Source organism: Stegastes partitus, unplaced genomic scaffold (genome assembly GCF_000690725.1).
Source record: "Stegastes partitus isolate 25-593 unplaced genomic scaffold, Stegastes_partitus-1.0.2 Scaffold264, whole genome shotgun sequence".
Taxonomy (NCBI): domain Eukaryota; kingdom Metazoa; phylum Chordata; class Actinopteri; family Pomacentridae; genus Stegastes; species Stegastes partitus.
In genome coordinates, this window is record NW_007577995.1 from 532,796 (window position 1) to 559,722 (window position 26,927).

Here is a 26,927-nt window from a genome sequence, read left to right on the forward strand (position 1 = left end):
TCTGCTGGTTTTTTTCCTTGACAGAGTCCTCTCTTTATACCATTAACAGTAAATACAGAAAACACAAACGGGGCTTATAATCTACTGAATTTGTTGTACTTTACGATCAGAATGACAGTTTGTCTGTGCTGCCGAGAGAACACTTTCCCCTCTGCACAATGCTGCCAAACAGAATTAATTTGTAAAAAAAAAGAAAACCTCAGAAGACGAGAGCTAATGCATGATAAATACACTCTTTGTTTCAAGCAGCCCATTCAAATGGATTGTTACAGCAGCAGTGACAGCAGAAGACAGAGTCCTTTGTGTTGTCCAGCTGAGACTAAAAATGGTTTCCAGCATTCTTCCTTTTTCGAAGCGTACGACTGAACTGACTTCGGCCTTGTGTGTTTGCTTTTTGGTATAAGTGCACTGAAGAAGAAAGTGGAGTGAGTAAGAGTGGGTGTGGCTGCAGACGGACCCCACCTTCCAGCCTGACGGCCTGTGGGCAGTAGAAGTGCAGCAGGGCGGTCAGGGCGCAGCCGTCTGTGTTATCCTTCAGCAGGTTCTCCACCAGGGGGAGCGACGGAGCGCTCCTCTGGGCATGCTCCCTTCTGTAGCGAGCCTGAAACCATGGCAACGGCACAAAGACATCACCTATATGTGTCATCAGGGTGGGGATGTACAGTTGGCTCTCCGATTATTGGGACACACACACATACCAACACACTGCATGCACGGTTCAATCACACTTAAAGAGTGTTAAAGTGTTAATTTGAGGAATTTCAAGCACACAACTGAAATGCAGATTAAACTGGTCATGCAAACAGTCAGACAGGAGCATACACGAAATAAAATGAAGCTACGTTTAGAAGTAACGCTCGACATTATAAAGCATAACATAATTTTGCTCGCTGTGATTGCTTGTGAGGAATGGTTAGTTCTTTACAGGAACGCTGAGGAGCAAAATGCATGCTGGCAAATGGATGGTTTCTGCCATTATACATCTGCTGAGAGTTCACTGGCACTGAGGCAGTCTGGTGTGCTGCTGTAGCAGACAATGCATGTGATTTAGAGTTTAATAATCATCTGTGTCGGCGCGTCTACAGGCGTCCTCCTTCCCTCTGCCTGTGGATTTTCCCTATGTCTCTTTGGGCCTGTTAAAAGCCACAGAGACAATAATAGTATGTATCTTTGGGGCATCAGCGCTCCCAGTTTGCTCATAAACACACAAAAGTTTTGTCACATCTGCATTTTTACAATGGATGTGATGAACGGTTCAATCACAGCAGAGCTCGCCGTCTCACTGAGTCTGTGCATCGAGCTGCGAGGAACAAACTGTACTGCATCAACATTTAATACGGAACGTCCTTCACAGCCAATTCAAACTGTTTTCAGTGCACAGTTCAAACAACGGAGATGTCAAATCAAACCAGAAAAATGAGACACTACTGAGGCAGGGTTATTAGGTTCAATGAAGCTTTTCAGTGGAACATCTAGTGTTCATGTGATCATGCTACTGGACTGTACTCAGCTACTGAACATAGAGTTCTCTGCCTTTAATGATGTATCTCTTGTTTCTAAGTACATGAGGACGAGGGTCGGGCTGGGAGGGTGGGAGGTTTCCCAAACTTATATTGGGGCTCAGGGCCACATGCAATGACAAACAAGGCAACCGGAGGGAAGAATGCGAAGGGCGGGATTCGGGGGGAGAGGAGGTAGTTGGTGGAGGTTTGTCGAGGAGGTGTTCTTCAGAATGGATGGACTTACAGGTACTAATCTCCAGTACCATTTGCTAGGAGACTTGATGGTGGATGATGATTGGACAACAACAGGAGAGAGTGGGATAGGCATTAGGCCAACAGCAGGGAACAAGTTGTGCTACTACTGCAAGGATGCATGTCGCACCGTTGCACAAGCTACATTGTAAAATCTGCATCAAAACACACAGAAACAGACAAGTATGAGAAGCATCGGCTGGAACAGAAGCTGCAGTTGTTGTTGAGTGTTTTCATGCACCCATTGGTTTTACCATTATGATTGTAGTAGTGAAACAAGCTTTCAAATTAAAACAGTAAGAGCTTCCCCGGTTCCCCTGCCTTGCTCTATAAATAAAACTTGACACAATGGTTCTCTAACAATTAATGAGTGTTTATATTTATCTGCCTAGATGGTAATTTTACTAAAAATATTAGCTATAAATTGCCATATAGGGAGCAATTAACAGGGACTTCTTTTTGCACTCTGTCTAAATCACAATCAATCCAAAAAAAACAAAACTAGTTTCTATAGCTAATGCTGGTATGCCTGAAATATCTGTACCCCAAAAGTTGAGGTTTGATATGAAAAAAATGCTAAATTACACCATTTTTTCACTGTAAAAACAGAAAGAATCAGCAGATTTAGAACTTTTCAGAGGAGCTCAAACTGCTCATCTGTGACGTCCAGTCCTGTCAGACAAATGAACCAAGCCTAAAATCGAGATATTTAATCAAAATCACTACATGTCTGTTGGGGTTTTGGGTTGTCACTGTACAACTATTCTGCATAGAATTTGTGCTCACTACTACTTTTTACTTTATGCTGCTATGTAACACACAAAGGAAATCTCTTCATTGTAAATTGTTGTGTTTGAAAATTCAATAAAAAGATCATTGATTTAAAAAAAAAAAAAAAATCACTACATGTCTCACGTTAATAATAGTTATAAAATAGTTCATTTGTCAAAAATAAACCACTTGCCCTCATCACATTTTGTAAAAAAAAAAACTAAAAATGCTGCAATCCTCAGTGTGACTATGAAGCAATTTGAAGCTGCAACCAACAGTCATGTGATAAAAATCCAGGGAGCTGAACCGCAGACTTTGCCAAGTGGACAGAATAAAAAAAAGAAATTCAGCTTTCAACACCCAAAAATGCATCTGATGTTAACAGACCATTTTTGCTTTACAAAAGGAACAATTTGCCCCAAAGTGTCACCAATATTATAAAGAAATCTCCTTTGAAAGACAGACAGTTAAAAACGCATATTAACATGATCACAGGCTGCTAAAAACAAAGGTATAGGTAGGTATTAATCATCTTAGTTTAGCTTGATAGGAAGCTGACATTTGCTAATTAGCATTAACAGGAATGTGAGTATTTACAAATGAAGAAATCGATTTGTTGAGTGTACTAGAATAAAAATCATCATCATAGTGAGTTGATTTCATCCTCTGGGGACCATGAATGTCTGTATAAAAATCCATCTCAGTTGTTTGAATTGTCATCTTCAGAGCCATGCTACTAGTGATACGGAAAATAAATAAATCACAGGATTTTCCCCATTTAGGAAATCATAAAGTAACTACATGTTTGAACAATTTGATAAGCTTGCTGTGAGTATAGATTTAATCCTTTGTTTATTAGTGCATTATAATGTTGTGCAGTGTGATGTTATGCAGCAGCTGATGTCCTGTCAGTCTATCAAACGCTGTATAATGAGTGATATGTGGTTGCAAATATAAAATGAACTAAGGTGATATGAGGTTATGGCATACAATGTAAGAGTTTCAATAACACCAGTCAGTCATAAACTATTCAGTCAAATACATACCTACATAAAGAGCAAGTAATTATTAATTAATAGCACATAAGTATGAAAACAATAAACACAAATGACTAATAACTGTAAGCCTGGGACTACGTGGTGATGAAGCTCTAATCAGGATTATCAGCCTGCACAATGCAGCAGCGCACTAAAGTCGACTAAAGACAAATGACTCAAGTCAACACATGTCCTCGGCTGAGGTCTGCAGTCTAAGCGCATTTTCTACTTTTCTATTTATTAAAATTGCATTTAAAAATGAATGCGAACAGGCTATCTCAACCACAAGACATTCAAGCAACTTGAATTCCTGCAAAAGAGTCGATGCGTGGAACTTAAATGTGCATAAAGAATCTTAAGTTTCATGTTCTCTGATGTTATTACAGTACTTGTCCTGATGTTTTAGGTTCTGGTATCAGGTCAGTATCAGTGTCGATATGTTTGGACAGAATCCGCAATGTTACGTATCACAGGTCTGAAAAGGGATACGCAAGCACAGTTTACTAATCCAGGAATGTCCAAGCAAAACTTTCTAGCTGAATTTAAGGCTTGACTATCTATCACAGAACTGTTCTAAAGCGTGACCTGCAACCGAATCCAACGAATCATTTCCACCTCTCTCCTTCCACTAAATTTAATGAAATCTGCTGAAAACAGGATCTACAACTTCACCTCCTTGTTCGAGAACTGCACAATCCTCTGATGATGACGACGTGTGTTTTCCTAACTTTTCCCTCAGTCATATGTAAAAGCACCTACAGTATGTGGAGCACAAACATTCTCAGTGTCCACAAACACAAAAAAAGGCTGAGTGCTGAGTCACAAGACCACAGTTAAAGACTTTTCACACCGTCCCAGAATAGACGAGACTCACTGAGAGGTGCCTTGTGCTCATCTTCTGGTGTGTGTGCGTTTGCAGAGGCATATGTGTGTTCGTGTGAAATGATGAGCTCTCAGTATGTCCTAATGAGTGAATAGACTTCTGTTGAGACTGATAATGCAGAGAAGGAGCTGTGTGATTGGAGCGTGGAGCAGGAAAAGCAGCTGACTGACAATGAGCGTCCAGTTATTCCTCACATTCTTTAAAAAAACTGTCTTCCTCCCTTGTTGTAACTTGTTGCTTTGGACAAAGCCCGAGTCTGTAAATACGAGGTCACATGTTATCTGCTTACAGAGCGATCGCAATAAAGGCCGCGATCTCTCTCACTATGCTAAAACAAAAACAGACAGCGAGCGGGAGGAGAAAATTTGCCAATAAACTCCCGCAACAGATAAAAGCTCCCCTCTGACTGATTTAACCACTCGTGACTTTCCGCAGCTCTTTGAAGAGCGAGTTAGTTCTGTTCCACATGAGGGAAGGCGTTCACACGTGACGCTGTGCTGCCGCTTTACAACCTGTTGTATGTAAACACTTTAATCCACGATAACATGTGTTCCCAGGCGGGCTCGAGGCTTTAAAGTCACTTCATCAGTCAGTCCACCAGATGGAAATATCTCAACAACTACGCCATAAAATTCTGCATTCATACGTTCATGTTCCTCAGAAGAAGAATCCTGACCACCTTTCCTCCAGCACAACCACAAGCTACACTTTATTGCCGTGAGGGAGATGTGTCCAAAAACATCAATAACCGTGACATTTTGTAATCTCTGAACCTCAAGCAGTTTCTGGATTTTCTTTGGTCTTGTCACATTTGTAATCATGTGGGCTCATTTTTAACTGTAATATAAAGTCCAGTATGACACAGCGATGATGACATAAATCATACAAAAAGAAAAGTTCTTTTGATTTTACAAAATTGGAAAAACCTGGATGAACATGTGTAATATTTGATGTTGTCACTAATGACCTCATTGTTGCACTTGAGCAGAACACAGAATCTAATTTATATTTGGCAAATTTTTCACATGAGAATGAAGCGATTTTAATCAAATACAACAATTTGAAGCTTAGATTTGGTTAATTTTCTTAAAAGCTGTGAGTAGTTCAAGAATCAGAAGACAGTTGAAAGTCAAAACGATTTTTTTTTTTTACGATTCTCTGTAAAAAATAAACTGTAATTTATTACTAAATCAGCATAAATCCACGCATATCAGTCTGTTTAACACTTTTCCCAGACTCAAAAATCTCCATGGGTTTGATTACTAGAAATTTTGTGCAGACATTCATGTTTCCCAGAAGATGAACCCTACTTTGGTGGTTCCCCTCAGTTCCTCTGGTTCTACCATGATGGCAACATTCCCATTAGCCAGCTTTATGTTGGGTACTAGTTAGCCAATATTAGCATGTTTACGTTCGATAAGTGCAAATATGGTGCTAATTAGATCTAAAAATCCTAAGCATGTTTTCACTCATTATTCTGCCATGCTGTCATTAGCATCTAACACAAACCAGCGACTAAGCAGAGCCTCACAGAGCGACGAGGACGGCTTTACACTCTTGGTGAGCACACCAATGAGCTGAAGCGATCTTTAAAACCACACAGTTTCACTCTGTGGTTATTATGACTGTTACACATTCAAAGCTTCAATCAGTGTTTATCTCTCTGAGTTCATATTGAATAGCAGGAAGTTAACCGAACAATCGCCATTTGCCACATGTACAATTTGTTTTTGCCAACGTAAATATGGGTTAGGGTTATGGGTTATGAAATATTATTTATTTGTCCATTTTTTAAACTTCTCCATCTCATCAGCGTATTTAGAGCTTTGACCCAAGCATCACGGTTAATCCAAAGTTTCTCAAACATTTTGACTCACTTTGTGTTCATTTTTCACCACAATATGAAGTCTTGAGGAAACTGCACAACCATGACTAAAAGCAGAGAGAACTCAAAAATGTCTCAACAAAGTCATAGTACCATAAATCTTTTTTTTTTAAAAAAGCTGAAGTTTTATTATTGAGTTTACAAAAAAATGTAAAAACCTGAAATTGCCATGTACGACAATTTTCTTTGTGCAAGCAGGTGCTACCAATTCTGTGGGAAAAAAATGGTTGACTGTAAATACTGTAAACATTTTACTATTTGCAATTTCTATTTTGCTTCCATGTTTGCCGTCTCTCTGCTCGGCATAAACACAGCCTGCAGCTCGGCTGAAAAGTCCTAGAATTTTTTGTCACGTGAATGTCGGTCACGGCTGAATCGATAACGGCTTCGCGGTTGTGTCGAGGAGTGACAGAATTTTTTTAGTTACTTACACAATCAGGTTTGTGTAAACTGTTTCTTTTTTGGCTAATTCTAAAATGACACAAGTAGAATAAAGTTATTTTTGATGAAATATCTCAATTCGAAGCTTACATTCACGACATTTTTTCCATTTTGTAGCATGAACTTGCCTTTTGACGGCGGGTTTTGGGGTTTACAGGGTTAAGTGAGTGGAAGAGGATGGTAGCCGACTGCTGCGTTTGTGCCAGCAGACTGCCTGGTTGTGTCACACAGACCTTACATAACTACGAGGCCTGCAGGATGACGCTGCCTGTCTGTCTGACTCTCTTTGGCTGCAGCTGACAAAGTTCCTGACTGTTTCTCTCCATGCCTCCCCGACGTGGTGTCAATTCTCCCTTTTCCCCCCCTATCTCTGATTATCCCTCTTCTTCTCTCTTTCTCCTCGTCTGTCTGTCTCTCCTCCTCTGCCCTCTGCACATTTCTTTGTCTCCTCTAACAGCAGTGTGGCGACTCCGGCCAACATTTCTCTGCAGCTGGCCTGAGACTGAGCTCATCTGTTCCTCTGATTTGCAGGGCGCTGTGTACTGCCCTGTTTGTACGCTGACATGTGCTCGCGCCTTTGAGCAAAAGTTTAAAAAGCCATTTAAAATGTTTCAAATCCATGAATAGGAACTTCTTTCCGCACCCCTGTTATCTGAACGTCTGAGTTTGTCTCTTACTTTGTGCGTTGCAGCGTTTGACTCCTGGAAAGAAGCCTCTCTCAACTTCTGCTCTTCTACGAGAATGTCCCTCAGGTGTTCGTTCACCTTTGGAGAGGAAAAAAGAAAAGAAAAAAGTGACAGAGAGAGAGAGAGAGAGAGAGAGCTCGAGGTCAGATTTCACACAAACATTTGGTGGGCTGAATGGTGCGTCTGTGCTGAGAAACTTGAACATGAGAATAAGAGGCTCCACACATCAAAGACGAACTTTTCACCACCGTCGCTACTCATTAACTACCGATGCTAAATACTACTGTAACGTGATACACAACTGAGTCGACTTCCAGCTCAAGCACGGTGTTAAAAGAACTTCAAAGATCTCTCTACTGAGAGTATTTTTTTCTTAAAAAGTCCCGTCCGTTTTACGATCGCTGCTATTCTTTGTTTTCATAGCCTCTGTACAAACGCTGACGTAACATTCCGGCCTGAGGATACACAAGGTCACATCAGCCGTCCATGGCATGCTATGTCTACACAGAGAGAGACAACCCCCATGTTTTAATGCGAGTGTGTGTGAGTAGATGAATCCTGCATGTGTGCATCTTCCTGTCTTTGAGCAGAAAGCACATGAGCTTCTTGTCTGTTTAATTCATGCCATATTGAGGCTTGTTTCTTATTCGTTTTGAACAAAGAAAACTTAAATCATCCTCATCAAACACATCCTCATGAGCAGCAAAAACTAATTCAAGTAACTTAATAATCCGCAGCGTGACAAAGTAAACTAAAGATGCAGCAACAGAGATTTAACTACCGTCTTCTCAAAGATTAAAGAACACTCGAGGTCTTGTTTCACCTTCCCGATCCAGCTTTAGCAGACCAGAGGCGGCTGGGCTGAGTCAGTTATCTCTTTGTAATCTCTCCTGACATTATTACATGTGGTCGGTGCTTGTTTTTCATCTGGTGTCTTATTTGATTTTAAACCAGAATCGCTCCGACACGCTTTCGTGTCTGCTAAATCCGCAGGAAAACAAAGAGCGGCGTGTCGGATGGAGAGCAACCTTTGTAAAGGGCTCAAGGATGTGTGCAGTTGTTGTCCTCTGTAAGGAGACACCACGTGTCCTTGCGGTTTCGTGTGCACGCAGATGTGCTCGTCTTGCGTGTACCTTGTTGATCCAGGTGGTGATGGCGTCCTCGGTGTCGTAAGGCAGCTCCTGGATGTGTCCATCGGTGTGTGAGGGTTCGGCCGAGGAGTATCTGTTGATGCAGGACATCACCCGCTCCACGCTCACCATCTCCACCGTGTACGCCATCATCAGGGTGTCGATGAGCGCCAGGTGGGAACTCTGCACAAAAACACAGCAGAGAGGGCACGTTAGAAATAGAAATTCAACTGCAGAGCTAGAATTTCCTTTCACTGTCCTACTAAGCCCTAACATTTGCTCCTCTAGACTTTGGTACGTCTCATACAGGTCAGCTGGCCAACACGTTCCAGGTGTTTCTGAGGTGCAAAGTTGCTAAAACCTGTTGGAGTTGAATTCACTGAAATGATCATGATCAGTGATAGATATATTTTTAAATGTCAGCGAAAGTTTCCCAAAGCCCAAGATGACGTCCTCAACCCAAAGATATTCAGATTACTGTCATATAGAAGGAAAGAATCAGCAAATATTCAAATTTAGTTGTTCTTTGTCATTTACTCAAACTTATTAGGTCATTATCTATTCAATTCAATCCATCCATCCATCCATCATCTATACACCGCCTAATCCTCATTGCGGTCTCGGGGGGGCTGGAGTCTATCCAATCCGACTTCGGGCGAAGGCAGGGGACACCCTGGACAGGTCACCAGTCTATCACAGGGCTACACTTAGAGACAGACAACCAAGCACACTCACATTCACACCTACGGACAATTTAGAATCACCAATTAGCCTCAACATGTTTTTGGACTGTGTGGGAGGAAGCCGGAGAACCTGGAGAGAACCCACGCTGCACGGGGAGAACATGCAATTCAATCCAGTTTCAATAAATTTTTATTTATATGATGCAAATTCACAACAAGTCATCTCACAGCACTTAACATAGTACGACCATAGTAGACCGTACAAATATTGAACAGACAAGAAAACAATCCAAAGTTGCCTTTCGATTCCCTATGAGCAAGCGGTCGGCAACAGCGGGAAGGAACCAAAAACCAACCCGTCAATAGGGAGGAGGGAAAAAAAACCTCAGACAGAACCAGGCTCAGGGAAGGCGGCCATCTGCCTCGACCAGTCGGGGTGAGGGGGGATAGCTGAAGAAGTGGGGATAGCAGGATAGTAGATGGAGAGCAAGAAATACAAACAGAACAATAAACATTTTGGAGGTCAGTGCGGCTAGTGGCCACCGTTCAGAGACGTGAAGCTCCAGATCCAGAAACCCCCCCGCAGACAGAACAAGCACAGGACCTCAGGTGAAACATCCCTGACTTCAATAGCTGACAACTAATCAATACATTTCGCGGCTCTATCCGTGTGTCAAACCTGACCGGGACTTTGCTGTCGGCTCCACGGACTCCTGTGAAGCTGCTTTTACTCTCTGGTCAACACTCCACCCAGCCCTCTTGCCTGATGAAATTTGAGGCCACTTCATACTATTTTGCAGAGCTACTTTCGCTCTGCACACTTTGCCTGATGTTGTACTTGTGGAGTGGTTCTACCAGCCATCGACACCTACACAAAGCTTGACATTCTCCTGGCCTTTCTAATCCCATTCCAGGCCGGTCAAACCAACAGACCTCCCCTTCCTTTTCCTGTCACGCTACAGGTCCACTCCAAAACAGTTTTCGCCGTACATACATGTGTGTGTACGCAGGTGCCTTGTCGCTTACCTAAGCATCTCTCTGCGCGTCCGACTTAACTGAACAAACATCTAAAGTCTGCTGCTCTGTGATGCAGGTGACTCAAACCTACACAAACAAGCAGCGGCACGTTGAACCGCTACAGCCAGTGGAGCGGTCGGGTACAGGCCTCTATTCATAAGCGTGAGCAAGTGTTTCCCCCAAGAAACAAACTGCAGGTCCAAGCGGTACGACTTGTAGGATGCCACTGGTGCTCAGCAACATCACCACGAGTCGAACAGCCAGTCTAAACACACAGAGTGCGCAAATGTAAAATAGACTGTTGGAAATAAACTCCTCATGGAAACAAGTGTGAGGAAGCTTGAATAATATGTCACTGTAAGCTTAGGTCATATTAAATAAAAAACAGGCAACATGCTCAAGCTCATTCTTTATCATTTCTGTTTTTCATTGAGGCAATTTATTCCTTAATCCATACATTTTAGTACAATAATAAAAAAAAATCGATCAGAGGAGTTCAACCTGATGTCTGCACATGTTTCACTCCAGAATCCAGAAGCCACAAATGTATTCATAGCCTCCCATTAAAGAAGGAAAACAAAAAAAACAGGTGTCACTGAAATAAGTTGAAATTGACTAAAGTAATAATAGATAAAAATTTAATGAAAATCACAACATTGCTTTTGAATTGTGGTTCAACAGAAATATAAAAAAAAATCCAAACCAACCAAACAAAAAAAAAAAAACAACTACAAGCAGACAAGCATGATAAGACCCGTAAACTAATATTTTGTCGAACAACCCTCTGAGCCAATCACTGCAATTAACTCTCCATCAGACTTCTCCACCTGCACTGCTCATCAGCTAAGTGCTCCAATCTGTCCGGGACAGTTTTGTTTTTTTAAATAATTCTTTTCAACCACACTTCAAAAGCAATGTCATATTTCACAAAATTATAATTTAGCAAATTTTTATTTATTATTATTTTGTCAGTTTCTAGTTATTTGAGTGACTATTGTGAATTTTGCCTTTTCTTTAATGGAAGGGTATGAATAAATATGAGCATGATTGTATGTAATGTGCTGCGGTATAAGAACAGAAAGAGGCAGCAAATTGTTAGATCAGACAAGCCGGAACAAAGAATATTTGGTGTTTTTTCATGACAAAATGGCAACTAATCGCTTATTTAAACTGCTACTGAGTAACAATAATAAGGAGTTTATCATGAGATTGGTGCAGATGTAAAAGAAATACAATTTTAGCATTAAAAAAAACCCCAGAACTTTTAAAGTTTTATACACCGATTTATACACCAGCTAACATCCAGCATGCTACGCTGAACACCTGTAGCGTATTACATGAGTACACAACAGAATTGTTTGGTTTGGCGTTAGAACACACGAGTCTGATGTTGAACTGTGTAGGAAATAATCTGCAGACACTGTTTTGAATTCATACACCTTCAGGATATTGCCAGATATTTCACATTGTATGCATTCCCTTCCAGAGGTCCTGAACCACGTCTGGCTGACAGCTGGACTGACAGACAGACACAGAGACAGACAGACAGAAAGACAGACTGGTAGAGAGAGAGAAAGGAAGACAGGCCAAGCAGCTTAGACTGAAGCTGTAGATCCCCACACCATGATTTTCATGAAAAACCCACTGAGCTTTTCTGTGATTGAAGCTTTTCTGAACTCATTTGCATAAAACTCCTAAATCTTTAATGTTGTTAAGAAGCTTGTGTAGGTGTGTGCACGCTGGCGCACATGCGTGTGTGTGTCTGTTCAGAGTTCTGGGCGGAGACGCCACGTGAATTCAAATGATAGCGACAAATCACTAATTTCTTTTTCAGAAGGATTTTTGTAAACTAACATCTGAGTTTAAACATAGAAAAAAAAAACGCACGGATCACGGCCTTACTTTGCTTCGAGCGTGGAATGTAAAAGCTCGGCTCGCACCTGAAAAAACGGCATGTTTCGTATGTTTTTGAGGGGATTTTATTAAAAGTAATAGCCGCGGGGGGCTGACCAGATAGCTGAGTGAGTCGGGCACATTCCACACATACTGTAAACGGTGAATCCTCGGTTTGATTCCAAGAAAATCTGCCGCATGTCATTTCCTGACTCCTTTTCCCTACATTTACCTGTCTCTCTCTCCCTTGTCACTGTCTAATAAAAGCAAAAGAATGTGTTAATATGTATGTATTTTTGTGTTAAAGTGGAGCAAGCTGTTGGTTTGTGCACAGATTTACCAAATGACTTGCAACAGCTCTAATGAATGAGCTTTAGAGGTTTTGGCAGGCAGCAGTAAAGCCAGCTGCCCCTCCAGCCTTTATGCTAAGCTAAGACAGTTACATTCTGACACAGCTCTCTTGTTCAAGCACAGCACTACCTACCAAGACACAATCCTTGTTACGACGAAAGCCAGAGTTGTAAAATCTGACTCTATTACACAGCAAACCCAGTGTTCTGACATCCCATAAGGGTTCAGATTCATGGATCTGGTGCTGAAAATGGACTAGGATTGTATGTCACTGGACCTGAAGCGCTACACCCTCACCAGCGCAGCCAATTAATATTGTTTTAAAAGCTCCCATGATGGTGAAAATCAATTTTTATTGTATTTTGTGGTTGTTATAAACTTGGAGGTGTAAAAGCTGTAACCACATAAAGATGTTGACTTGTGCCATTCCTCAAGCTTCCCTACAACTACACAGCCTCCCAGCAGCTGAAGTTTACATCTGTTTGCTTCGCTTCTGCTCTCTGTGCTCACACATGTTTACTTACACTGCATTTTCATTTCATTTCCCTGTAAAGCTGTTGTCATTCGCAGGTTTTTCAGTTTCTGCTGTCAGACATTGGTACACATAGACAGTGTTGACTGAAACTCGGCCCGAGTTTCAGTCAACACCAATCAACAACCAATCTGCTGCTCTGAACTGCTAAACTATCAATTTTGTAACTGCAAAGATGTCTGATAAACTCACCATACACATAAGGTAAAAGATATTTCAATGTGAAATCTTTGCTCAGAAAAAGTCTCACACTCATTTATGTCTGTTTAAGCTACCACTGTTTAGGTCAAAGCTGTCAATCACAGAAGCAGAGAGAGTGTTTTTCCTGAAGTGGGTGTGGATGTCATCATCATCTGCATTTAAAGTTAAAGAAACTCAAACAGCCACTTCAAAACATGGCTTACATCAGGATTTACACAGTCATTGTACAATGAACCATCGGGGAAGTATTTAGAGCTGAAAAGACACATATGTGAGACTTTTATTTATGTAAATGGACTGCACTTATAGCGCTTTTCTACCTTAGCGGCACTCAAAGCGCTTTACGTTGTGTTTCTCATTCATCCATTCACACACACATCCATACACCAATGGCGACAGAGCTGCCATGCAAGGTGCTAGTCTGCCATTGGAAGCAACTTCGGGTTCGGTGTCTTGCCCAAGGACACTTCGACTGTGGAGGGGCAGGGGGTCGAACCGCCAACCTTTACCATCAGGGGACAACCGCTCTACCACCTGAGCCACAGCCGCTTGTTTTAGTCTAAAACCGTAAGAAAAGCCCATTTGTATATTGTACTAAAACATCAAACTATAGCTTGAATAACACTGGAGCCCTGCATTTATAAGTGACTCATAAGATTTAACTCCACTTCAATAATGTTCTTAAGTTAAACACAACCATTGTTTACATTCTCAAAGAGTTGCCCGCGTCTGGTTGTCTGATTGATGTACTCTTTGTCCTGTGACATTTTATTTAGAACTTAGATGCTCGCCCATGTGAACGTATGTTGGAGCACAAATGCACATATGGGTGTGAACCCAAGAGACGGACAAGAGAAAGACAGACAGACATCCAGAGCCTCTGCTCAAATAACTTCAGACTGTTCACATTTCCGCCGAGAGAAAGACGACACTGTTGACACTACGGCGTGAATTTAAAAGCCATGTGCTGTCTATTATACTTTCACAAAGAAATCTGGTGTGTGTGTGTGTGTGTGTGTGTGTGTGCAGAGAAGCAAGTCCAAACCCCTCACGGTGACAGACACGCCTTATAAGGCTGTGGAGATGGCAGACAGTGGTCATAAAGAGGTGCACAGAGCTGCAGTACGCTCATGCACACTATCTAACAGGAGCATCAGTATTCAGTCTCACTACTGTTGTATGGCTGCAAGTGTGTGTGTGTGTGTGTGTGCCCTTGATCAAAGGCGTCCATAGGAAAGGACAATACAGCTGAGCAAACAGATAATCAAAGTAGCCTCATTCTCCACAAACCTCACAAGTGTCTGTTCAGCGCAGGTTCACGCTCAAAAACATCCGACATCTGAGCAACACGAATGTTTTTCCTGCACAACTTTCCAGCTGCGGCTCTGTTAAGGTGTTACTGTGTGTTGCATTGCAATCGTCCAAAAAAAAATAATGACTTCTCCCACTATCTTTTGCACGCACGCATCCTCCGAATCTTTTTTTTTTTTTTTCACCGGAGAGCTTTTGGACGAAGGCACACGCCCCTCTGCAGGCAAATTCAATTACAGCTCCGTCTCTTTCTCTCGTCTGTCACTTTCTCGTCTCGGTGTTTCAACCCAGACACGTAAAATAAAAGTCAAAGAGGAACAGGAAAGTAAGGTCACGCGTGTCCTGCATGCACCACAGGAGGTCTGACACTCTTATAAAGGTGTGTGTTCATGTGTGCGTGCTTGGGGGAAAAAAAAAAAAAGGGGGGCTCGCATTTGTGCGCCAGACGTGCTTTGACTCTCTGGGAGACCCCACCCTGCACAGTGCTGCAGTAGTGCACATCACGTCTTCCTCCTACCTCCCTCCTTTCCTCTCCTTCAGCTCTCCCTACTCGTTGCTCCGCTCTCCTCCTCCATCGCGTCCCTTTTTTCCCCTCCTCTCCCCTCTTTCCAGATGGTCATATTAACAGCGGGCCTTTTCCACTCATTCTCTGGCACATAAATGTCCTCCTGACCGCCAAAAAGGCAATACCTCCTCTCCTTTACATCTTTCCTTCCCGCCTTTCCACAGCTTCCCCCCCTTTCCTTTCCATTCGCCTTCTTCTAGACTTTCCCTCTCACCCTTTCCTCTCTTCTCTTGCTCCACTTTCCTGCTTCCTCCTGGATCGGAGCCAAATGGCAGCCCCCTAAACTCCATCTCTTCCCCTCCCTTTTGCCTCGCTTTCTCTCTACAGTACATCCATTCGCCCTCTGACAGACTGCCACGCTCCTCCTTCTCCACCCCCCTCTCTCTCTCCGACATGAGTTATTCCTCTGTAGCGGAGTATTCGGAAAACCATGAGCTCATCAGTTTCTCTGCAGATATACCATAACCCAAAATGAAAAGCCTCAACTTTAGCGTGACTGAAATGATCCTGCTGAGTCCACAAATACACGCAGTTGCTCTGCTTTGCAGGACCAATCTAATGACTTCACAAGGGCACCGAGTAGCAGCAAGGATGGACAGATTAACTAATAGCCTGCTCTGAGTAACACAAATGAAGGTCAATGTGCTGGAGAGTCGACGGGCTATTTGTCTACTTAACGCCGCCGCTGAATCACCTGAAACACACACAGAAAAGTGCATCCATCCTTTAGCTTTGCATCAAATCCCCTCCCGTCTCTCCCACCTTCGTGACGGCGGTGATCAATGAATGACGCCGTGACTACAATCAAAGATAAAAATGTCACTGACTTTGAATTATCCCGTGAAGCTGGAAAGAAAAGGAGAGCAGGAAAAGGAGGAGTAGTAAAAAAAAAAAATACAGCTACAATAGGAGGGAAGACGTGAGGGGGAGAAAGGCGGGCTGGTTGAAATATGCTTAATGCGTAAATATGGCGGAGATAACAGATTTTCCAGCCTCCTTAGATCAGCAAAGAGTTGAAAGAGAGAGAGAGTGAGGAAGGAAGGCTATAGTTTAAAGACAAGAAGTCAAGGAAAGGAACGGTGAGAGACGGAGAGACAGAGGGAGGGAGGGAGGAAAGAGTGCACTGCAATGCAGACACCTTTTGGCGTCAGCAGTAGTGCCCGCTCTCCAGCCATGCGTGTGCTTGCAGTGTGCTCGGATCCACAGAATCGCCCCTCTTTCACGATTAAAACCACCATAAATTAGCAATTTTTCCACCCTTCGCACATCCATTAAAACGTGGTAGTGTCATGTTCAAGTGCTGAAACAATCAGCTGGGTGATCAATTAGAAACGATCAACAGTTACAACAACCTCAAGCAAAACATGCCCCAAATTTACTCGTTCCACTGGATATCTTTGAGATTCTGGACTTTTTGGTTGGACGGAGCAAGCAATAAATCATTTCCTGACACTCTTTAGCCTGTTTCTGAATATAATAAGCAGCTTAACCAACAATGTAAATGTACAGCATGTAAAAGCAGCAGCCTCATTATGTTCTTCCTTCCGCCGCTGGATGTACTTTCGACAACATACTATCACTGTACATGTACAACATCTCGAGGTGGTGTGAGCTGAGGCATGTTTGCCCTGTGCCGTCTAATGACACAGGGGCTGAACGGTGAGTAATGGGTTGCTATAGGAAACCCGTCATTAGCGGTTGTTTTTCTCTCAACAGGACAGCTCTCGGAGGGCGGTCGAACAGTAGGACTCACGGAGAAGCACGCACTAGCACAATATCATATAACACGCTTCCTCCACATGAGGGTAAGACACCGCGAAGCACACGGTAACGATCGCTGTCATGTTAGCGCTGAAACAATTAATTTAATTACCTAATCAATGCGACTGTTTGCCTCCAATCTGGACTATTGATTTAAGTGATTTATCAGGTTAAGGTACCGCACATCTACTGGCTCCAGCTTCTCAGATGTGAGTATTTGCTGCATGTAAATGCTACATTTTGGGGTATTTGGACTGTTGGTTGGTTTAAAGAAGCGATCGGAGGACATAATCTTGGGATCAGGGTAACATTGACAGCATTTGTCTCTTGTTTTAGGCTTTGAATGGATAATTAGTTTCAATATTCTTTAGTTAGAGCCGTAGATTATTTAGTCATGAACAACAGAACAGTCAGATATGTGTGAGAACATGTAAAACATATCTGCATAGTTACATTACAACCATATATGCATTTCAAATGTGAATGAGTACATTTTAAATGCATTTAAATGCACATTTGCATCCTAAACTTCTCAGTTAAACTAGTCCCAAAGTCACTGCTTAGCTCGTTCAAGTTGCTTGCTAATGCTCAAAGTCCCATCTGCAAACACTGAATTTGGGAAAACTGCTTTTACTTTTTGTGCTGCACCCTCCTGGAGCATTTTAACATTAAAACTTAATACAACTGTACATGTGGGTTAACTTAAGAGCATGATTACAAACTACTTCGCTCTTGAATCTGTTTTGCTCTTGTTCTGTTGTTTTCTTTTATTGCCCTATTTATTCTGTTTTGATTGAACATCATTAAAATGAGATAAAGCCCTCAATAATTCTCAAGATTTACATAAAGGTTTAGATGTAATGAATGTAAAATGTAAAGTGAAATCCTAATTTTTTTTTTACCAACTTCTTCACTGTCACGTGCAGGTACGTCTCCACTCACCATGTGTATGGGCGTGCTGGTCAGATCTCTCTCGTTGACCAGTCTGTCCTGGTCGGTGACGTACAGGCCCTTCTGCGCCAGGGCCTGAATGACGGCGTTGTGTCCCAGCAAAGGTTTGACAGCATCGCTGCGGAGAATCAGGCTTCCCGCCCGGCAGTAGAGCTCTGCAGACTGAAGCAGGCAGGCGACTGGAGGCTTCAGGTGCTCCTGGTTGTACTGGTCCCTGTAGAAAGGCTCGGCCAGCTCCTCTGGTACTGCATCTGGGGGCAGAAAAGGAGATGGGTTAGAAAAGTTTGTTTTATCTAAGCTCACCTCTTTTCAGAAATTTCAGTCGCCTCCATCCTCCGGCCTGTGACCTGGAAATCCATCTTGTCACGGCATTATGAGGTTACTAAAAATGCCAGCTCCTAAAATGCATCGTCAAGGACAGAGGTTTGAGAGGCGAGACACACATCTGGAATCTACAAACCATGTCAGGAGCAGGACTGACACGGGTAGGTATGTCATTCGAGGTATGTCAGAAAAGTTCCAGGACTGGTGTCACAAAAGATATATTTCAAATCCAAACTACAAGAAGTAATCCCCCTGGAGTCTAACACACTTCCTCAGCCTTCTCTGCCATGCCGCCATGCACAGATTCTTCCAGGATCCTCCGCAGCTCCGTCGTCACAGCCACGTCTTCAAAGCGGGTCTCCTTGATGACCCCCTTGAGGAAGAGGAAAAAACTCCCACAGAGCCAGGTGGGGTGAGTAGGGAGGTTGCTCCAGCACGGGGATGTTCTTCTCAGCCAGGAACTGTCGGATGCTCAGGCCATTGTGAGCAGGCGCGTGGTCACGGTGCTACAACTCTCGCCTCTTCTCGCGCACTGAACAAAGCAAACGCTGCAGGATCTCTTTGTAGACGTGATGGTTGATCTTCTGAAGGGGAAAACTCGTTGTTTGTAGTTTGGGTTTGAAATATATCTTTCGTCCTGGAACTTTTCTGACACACCTTGTATTCACAGAGCTTAACAAATTTATTAGACCACCACCCAGTGTAAGGTTTATGTCACAAGTACTGTACATATATCAATCAGAATGTAAGTCACGCTGCATTTGTATTGTACTATTTTATGTGTCACACCTCTTTTATATTTCAAAGTACACGTGTAGGTTATATAAAAAATAAAAACGTATGGCATCTAAACATTCTGCCCACATTATGCCCCACTGTGAATCAAACTGACAGTAAACATATAGCCTACAGTAGATCATCATGAACGCCCTCCGGATCATCTGACAGAGATTATAAAACAGGCCGCAACAAAACAATGGAGCAGCAGCAGATACAGCCGCGCCACAAATCGTCTGTAACTGATGTGGCTTTGGCTCCCGAGCATGGAGTTCTCCTTTTTGTTAAATCACCGCTGCCTCGACTGCTCTCACCTCGCATCGCTTTCTCACCTCCTCCACTGACATCTCAGGTGGGAGGACTAAGGTGCAAAGAGAAGAGTCGAGGATGTAAAAAGTGAGAAGTGAGAAAGTGGGTATATTCTACTGTCTTCCTCAGAGCTTTGTCTTCATGGCTACTAGGTGTTTGTTTTGTTTTTAAGGTTCCATAGTAATTATTAGTAGCGGTAAGGAGATTGACAAACGATGTGAAAATCTTGCTGTCAAAATTCTGAATACCACAAAGTCCAGCATGACAAGTAAATAAAATGATGTGGTTTAATATTGTTTTATATGTGGTACAGTAAAGGAGAACTTTTTAACATCTGTGTTTAGAGGCTGTTACTTGTGGAATGTGACCAATCAGATCGTACTGCGGGCGGGACATTGCTTCAGATCGAAGTGGTGACAACAGATAGCGAGAGGCAGCTGCATCAGAGCCACAGTAGCACATTCTTAAATAATTCATTCAGTCGTAATTCAGGGGGGAAGACACTGATAACCAGAGACAGCCAGGCTATTAATCAATTGACCCTTAATGGCTTCATCCAGCTTGTTGCACTTGTTGTCGTCGAGACCGAGGGGTGTTGTTTATACCCCTACTACTGCTGCTTATCTCACCGTACATCCAGACTGTCTTGCGAGCACAGAGCGGCGGTGTTTGTGCGCCAAGTACACCGGAGCCTGTAGTGTATGTTACAAAGCACGAAGCACCTTCTAATCCTGTTACCTCATCCAGTAAATCTGATTTGAAGGAAATAGCTGAGCAGACACAGACACGCGCTTGTGTTTCTGTCACCTCAAAGGACATTTAAGTTGATTCCAGACGTACCTGAACCGTAACTACAAATACTACCAGCCTAACCAAAACCTAACCTTCTAAAATTTACTGAGATTTATATTATGGGGATTTGCTTTTTGCCCCCACAAGGGAGTTGAATCCCCACAATGTGACTGCACAAACAGGTTTATGTCCCAAAAACACGACTAACACAAACACACAGCTACACTTCCACTGTTCTTTATGTCTTTTTTTTATGTTGTTGTTAACCACATGTTGTGACTCAAAGTGAGACTAATCCATTACCGAATGACATACATACTGTATGTATGAGCTTCTAACCCATGTGCATCACTTTCAGACGAGACCCTTGTAAAAGAATGTGTGTGTGTGTGTGCGGTGACACACTTCTACGAAGCTGCCTGCTCCGGTGTGAGCGTGTATTCCTGGTGTGTAGGGTCATTTCCTCTCTGCCTGCCTCTGAATCACACTGAGGAAAACAAAGAACACTAAAGGAATTCATCCTTAAAGGTACAGCCTTTAAACTAAGAACACTGGAAGCAAGAAAAAAAAAGAAAAAGCTCATCTAAACAACATAATAAATCAAACATGTAAAGTTCAATCCATTAAAGAGAAAAAATCCATTAAGCTTGTGATCAAACCTCGGCAGTGTTCCAGTGACTGTGGTTAGGGCAGCCTTCCCATGCCCCGACGGAGGGTGATGAAAAGAGATATTTAAAGCAACAGGCAGATGTTAAACCACTTCATAATAAGGCCTCCTGCATCGAGTCGCAACTTTCAAATCGATCCAACTGTCAGAGCGTCTACAAAGCTGATTACCGGAGCGGAGCTTTCATGATGTTTGCCTTCGAGCATACAAATTTGTTAACCGAAGCGACTCACAAGATAATGACGCTTTTATTTAAATGTTCAATTACAGTGCAAATATTCTTTTTAACAGTCACAAACTTGCATACATTTAGTTCTCATGCAAAATAATCACTAAAACAGCAAGCTACAGCTGACCACAATAGCGCAGAAAGCTTTTTGCAGAGTTCATGAAAATCTGCCATGTCAAGTAAAAAAAAAAAAAAAAAACCCTCTCCTTTGTGTTGGCCATCAAAGAGGAAACTGACAGGAAGTAGCTGCCACAGGAAGCCCAGGCATGGAGAAGACTGCTCCCCCTGGAGACCCCTGGATCACAGCTCAGCACACACAACCTAACAGTCAGCTTATCTCTGCCGCCTCTTTGTTCCAAATTAAATCATTTCAGTTCATAACGTGAGCTGCCGATTGAAAATTAAAGTTCTAACAGAGCGATGACGGCACAAATGAATCAGCTTTTGCTTAGATGATCTCAGTGTTGGTGCAGATTACTATCAGATGAATCACTAGTTCTGGTAGGACTGATTTTTTTTTTTTTTGGCTACATGGGTGCAGCAGAAACAAGCTGTCAACACAACACTGACAACATTTTAGGAAACTATTTGCAACACTTGCAGCCGTGCATTTGGAGTTGTGTTTCTGGTGATTATAAGTTAAGCATTTACTGTCATTGCAGCTCTGTCTATGCTCTCCACTCATTCCTATATATATGTTTTTGTTGCTAAACGCTCCGCTATGTTCAGCAGTAAGTCTCCAATTGTGTCAGTCCGCTGTTTGGTGCTGAGCAGATAGCGTGCGGTTGGTAATTTTTACAGCTTTTCCACTGAAAACAGCCCGACTCCTGCAGCCAAAAACACTACTTCTACTCAGAGCGGTGAACCAAGGCAGTAAAGTAGCGGGCTGGAAATTTCTTTATGTAATGTCATCAGTGATACAGACAGAGCTGATGAATTGCACTTTTTTAGCCTTCTGCTGATTGAGCCGAATGAAAAGTTGATGATGACGGTGACCCGCGGCGACACTGCCCACGATTTGGCCGAGTCCGGTCGACATCACGGAGACGTCTGGGCTGATAAACCCACCTCTGAATGACAGTTCGGATCACCGTGTGACAAGCCAGTGGCACGCCGGGATTTATAAGAGTGTCGGCTGAGTGCTGTCAAGACTGAATAAATAACTGGTACCACATTATGTCAACAATCTGACCCATCCTTTTAACTTTTAATGGCGCCACTTGCAGTTCGTCATTTCAAGTGTCAAATATCATTTTCAAGTTTTACATCTGATTGCTGATGAGTGCAGCTAGACTGAACCACTTAAACAGACCAGCGACAACCACGCACACGAGCCTCTTGACAGCAAAAACCAGTGTGCTGCTCCGACAGTATTTCTAAGCAATATTTGAATATATTATGCGATCAATAGTACTCTCGCCTAGCCAGCCCTTTTGGTAGAAGATAATGAGGTGGCTGCACTTCATTATCATCTTCTATACATGAAAAAATGATTTTGTATTTCTTTAAACCAATCACAGTTGCCGTGGGCAGAGCAACGCAAAAAACCTTCAAGCTTTAGGCCTTGTTTACACATAGCCGGGTATTTACAAAAACGGAGCTGCTATGAGCACGCCAAACCTATAGGGGGCAGTGTGATGAGAAGCATTAAGCCATGCCAGCCAATCAGAATCCTGGAAAAAACACAACAACAAATGGCACGAATGATTTCCTGTTACTTCAACGATACGAGGGTCGTTTGTCTGAACCGACAGAAAAGTGGAGCTATTCCTAAATGTGGTGTTAGAGTACAAAACAAGTAAAACAGACGAACAGGCTAACGCATTTGCACAAACGTAAAAACAAGCACTGCTTTAACAGCAGCCATTTCTATCACAGTAGCCAAATTGTAAACATGGGTCGCCCGCATATGACGCTGGTGATGCTTTTGTCGCGTACCATGACATCAAACTCCGTCTCCTCCTGCCTACATGCAAACGTAAAGACAGAGTTTTTCCAAATCTCCAATTTGGCTGGAGTTTTGTAGAATTGTTTTGATGTAACATTTGCATACAGGAAGAAGAGCACTGTCATTAAAAAGAATGATCCACTGAAGCAAACCAGCATCTCTCTGCTTTACAGCAAAGATTGTCCAAATCTTCGACAAAACTCGCCATACACAGTGTGGTGGGGTGCTAGCATGGAGGTTGTTGTTGTTTTCTGCAGTGAAGTGAATTTTAAAAGCAGGCAGAAAGCGGAAGAAGATTAGAAAGTCAGCTGACAGGAGCAGCTAGAGGCAGGATTAAAGCCACAGTCTACATTTAGTAAGTCAGACTAGTTTAGGTCCAGGTGCTGTTGAAATCTAAGCTGATCCTCTATGCCAGGGGTGTCCAATCCTGGTCCTCGAGGGCCACAATCCTGCATGTTTTAGATGTTTCCCTCTTCCAACACACCTGATTGAAATGATCAGCTCATCATCAAGCTCTGCAGAAGCCTGATAACGATCCTGATCATTTGAATCAGGTGTGTTGGAAGAGGGAAACATCTAAAACATGCAGGATTGCGACCCTCAAGGACCAGGATTCGACACCTGTGCTCTATGCTTTTAAAGTTTACATCAGGGGTGTCCAATCCTGGTCCCCGAGGGCCACAATCCTGCATGTTTTAGATGTTTCCTTCTTCCAACACACCTGATTGAAATGATCAGGATCGTTATCAGGCTTCTGCAGAGCTTGATGATGAGCTGATCATTTGAATCAGGTGTGTTGGAAGAAGGAAACATCTAAAACATGCAGGATTGTGACCCTCGAGGACCAGGATTGGGCACCCCTGGTTTACATGATGCCAATATGGAGATACAGCAGATGTAAAGTGTGAAAATAGCAAATCTTTTTTTTTTTTTTCCCCAGCAAATGGCCACGGGCTGGATCCGAACCCACAGGGACTACAGCTCCAGTACATGGGTCACCAGCTCAACCAGTTGAGCTATAGCGGCGGCCCAGAAATAGCAAATCTAACATCCAACATTTAATACACAACTACTTACAAACTCCCTCTACATCTTTAAAAAGCACAACTCCTGGGAGCTGCACCCTTTATCCTACTTCTTTTATAATCTCTTTCTTGCCTCATTCATTGTAAATCATTGTGCAACTTTTGTTTTGAAAACTTTTCACTGTACGGCAGCACAGACGATTGCAAATCCATCTCTCTGAAGTTTCAGCACAAAGAGGGGGAAAGTTGCTACTGTACGTCCAAGCATCATCAGACTCAAACCATAGCTCATCGGTCCTATCTAGGCCAAACAAGACTCTGAGGACTGGTTATGAATTGGGCCACAGTTCTCGGCGGCGCTGGGAGCTGAAAGTGTGTCACTGAAGGGACAGGGAAAAAACCAGGCGGCGGCGGCAGCGGCAGCATGCTGACAGCCGCGGGTCTTGTACAACTGTGCCTGGTGCTCTCACATGTTGCTGTGCTGCATGTTTGGCCACATTTCATTCTGTCTGAGGTCGAGCTCCGTTTGGCACACGCTCTCCGATCAATGGACGTGAATCAGAGGGCTGCCTTTTCATCCCTCGCTCTTTCTAGGTTCATCTGTCTGCCTGGTGTCCACTCAGAGGCTGAGAGAACTGGAGGCGCTGCTGTTAAAAGCTTTCATTAGGAGTGAGGGCTCAGAAAAAAGGGCTGGAATTACTCAGTCTTTTTGAGGCCGGAGCTGCTTGCAGGGCACACAGGAGGCATGCCAGGGCCGAGGTACTCACATACAGTCACGTATAAAGAAATAACACATGAAAACATCTGCACTATTACTGTCAAGAAACATCACAATCGGCTGCTTTAAAGCTGTTTTACTGCACTTAGAGAGAATAACTTCAGTAGAGGTGAAATGCTTAGCAACTGGCTGATCAACAGAAACTTAACTGACAACAACTCTTTAAGAAAAATTACATATTTTTCTTATTTTAAGAACCGAATATATTCAAGTTTCAGATAAAATAAGCACCTTTAAGAGGCTACATCAAGCTCCTGTGAATCCGTAAAAGCCGTTATGAGCTATTTTATACACTTTAAAAGATTTATCAGTAATTATCGAACAAATGTGCCGAACAGTTCCTGTTTTGGCCAAATAAAGCAAATCTAAATATCACTTTGAGGTAAAGGAAAGCTTCATATTCGCAATTCAACACTTTGATTGGATATTTTAGAACATTTGGGTAAATTAGATTCCCTTTTGTGTAGATTAATAAGTGCACTTCTTGACTTATGGTGCCTTTAAAGCGAGTCTATCTGAACTCTTGTCTTCGATTATGACATTTTGTGCTTTATTATGAGTGTATTGTGTTTCCAAACCTTCTTGCCTCAAATAGCCCCTTGGGAGACACATGAAGTACTGTGAACTGAATTTTCTGACATTTTACACACCGAACCACGGACTAAAGTTAGCTACAGTCCTAAACTCAAGCTGCTGGATCGAAGTTAATCCTTTTGATGAGCCATCAGACTGTAAAGATCTGCAGTCTGAGTGTTACGTAATGATCGGTCGGACGTGTGCTTGTGGAGAATAATTAGCAGGAGGCAAGCAAAAGGTTAAAGCAATGACCCTGTAGCAGGATGTGGTGACCTCTGACCTCTAGACAAACAGCCTCATGTCAGCCACATGTCATGATAAAGCCTTAAATTATCTGTTTTTAGTGACCAGTGCTGTCTTGTCTTCCATTCCCAAACACAGAATGCTACCAGGGCCTATTTCTATTTATAATAACAGAGGAGGAACATCAGTGTTTAATTATCTGCACACAGTGAGAATCTGATTACAGGACTTTGTTTTCATTTTGGTCCAACACAACATCAGGCCACATTATTCCACACGCTGGCTTCTCCACTAAATGAGAAAAAAAGAGAAAAAAAACAAGGAGGCGCCACCTACCCGAGCCGAAAGCCTTGGCCACCAGCCACGTCAGGCTGCAGGAGATCTTGGCCCTGGTGAAGTCGTAGTGATCGAAGCTCTTGATGGCAGGGACGATGAAGGTGCGTCTCATCCCTCTGTCATCTGCCGCATCTCCCATCGTTCCTCTCTCTCTCTCTCTGGTTCTCTGTGTGTGTGCTCACCGCTGGAGGATCAGTCAGCCGGAGGAGTTGCTCCCGACTGCGGATGACATCCCGTCCAGAGGAATTCAATGCAGCAAATTTTCCCCCTTCTCTCCTTAAAAAAAAAAAAAAAAAAAAACTTTACGCGTGGCCTGATGTTGGAGAGCAGTTGGAAACCAAAGGGCGCCCCTCGGTTACACCATCCTCAGTTTTATGTCCTTCTGTTTAAGTAGAAAAAATAAAAAATAAAAAGCCTTAAAGCCTGACAGCACGGCGCAGTTTAGTGGCAGGATTTCTGAAGATTTCCTCCATTCCCTGACAGTGTTATTATCCACAGGCTGAAGCGCAGGAGGAGGAGGAGGAGGAGAGGAGCTACAGTCCAACACCGGAGGACAGTTTCTCAGACGAGCCGAGCGCACTGTTTGTGTCCATGTTGTTCTCGTTTTTCGCCTCTGTTTTTCCCTCTCTCTCCCGCTATCTCCGCCGTGTCTCCTCTGCGCTTTTCCTGCCGCACTGGTCGGAGGATGGGCCGCAGTGCGCAGGCGCGATCCACCCACCCAGTCTGCTGGATCCTGACAGGAGCCGCCACAAGCCGAGGTGGAGTTCACTGACTAACTCCCAGATGTTGTTTCCATGGAGAAATACACGGCAAAAAAAAAAAAAACACTCACACGGGGGTGTTGTGGTAACACTGTCACTGGCAAATTTAATGTACAGTTTATTAAAAGTTCACTGAAGTTTTAGGTGATTTAAAGCCATAATGAGGTGATTTAGGTTACAGGTTACATCATTTCTAACTTTAGTGTAACTCTCCCACACAAAAAGACATTTGATTCAACTATTAGACCAATTCTAGAAACACTGTTTTCAAAAAAAGAGAGAAAAGTTTCCTTAACAGCTTTTTTTCCCC

The 26,927-nt window shown here is 42.9% G+C and overlaps 1 protein-coding gene across 1 annotated transcript in view; it reads right to left on the reverse strand.

Moving 5' to 3' along the window:
- The window catches only part of camsap2b (calmodulin regulated spectrin-associated protein family, member 2b), a 40,248-nt gene extending 13,727 nt beyond the window's left edge, over window positions 1-26,521 (reverse strand). The window contains exons 1-5 of the mRNA XM_008282256.1: window positions 25,857-26,521; window positions 17,844-18,103; window positions 8,591-8,770; window positions 7,449-7,535; window positions 463-601 (exon numbers count right to left, since the gene is read on the reverse strand). Coding sequence (XP_008280478.1) covers window positions 463-601; window positions 7,449-7,535; window positions 8,591-8,770; window positions 17,844-18,103; window positions 25,857-25,995 — 805 coding nt within the window. The 5' untranslated portion in view covers window positions 25,996-26,521. The remainder of the gene's footprint in view (window positions 1-462; window positions 602-7,448; window positions 7,536-8,590; window positions 8,771-17,843; window positions 18,104-25,856) is intronic.
- Window positions 26,522-26,927: the final 406 nt, after the last annotated feature.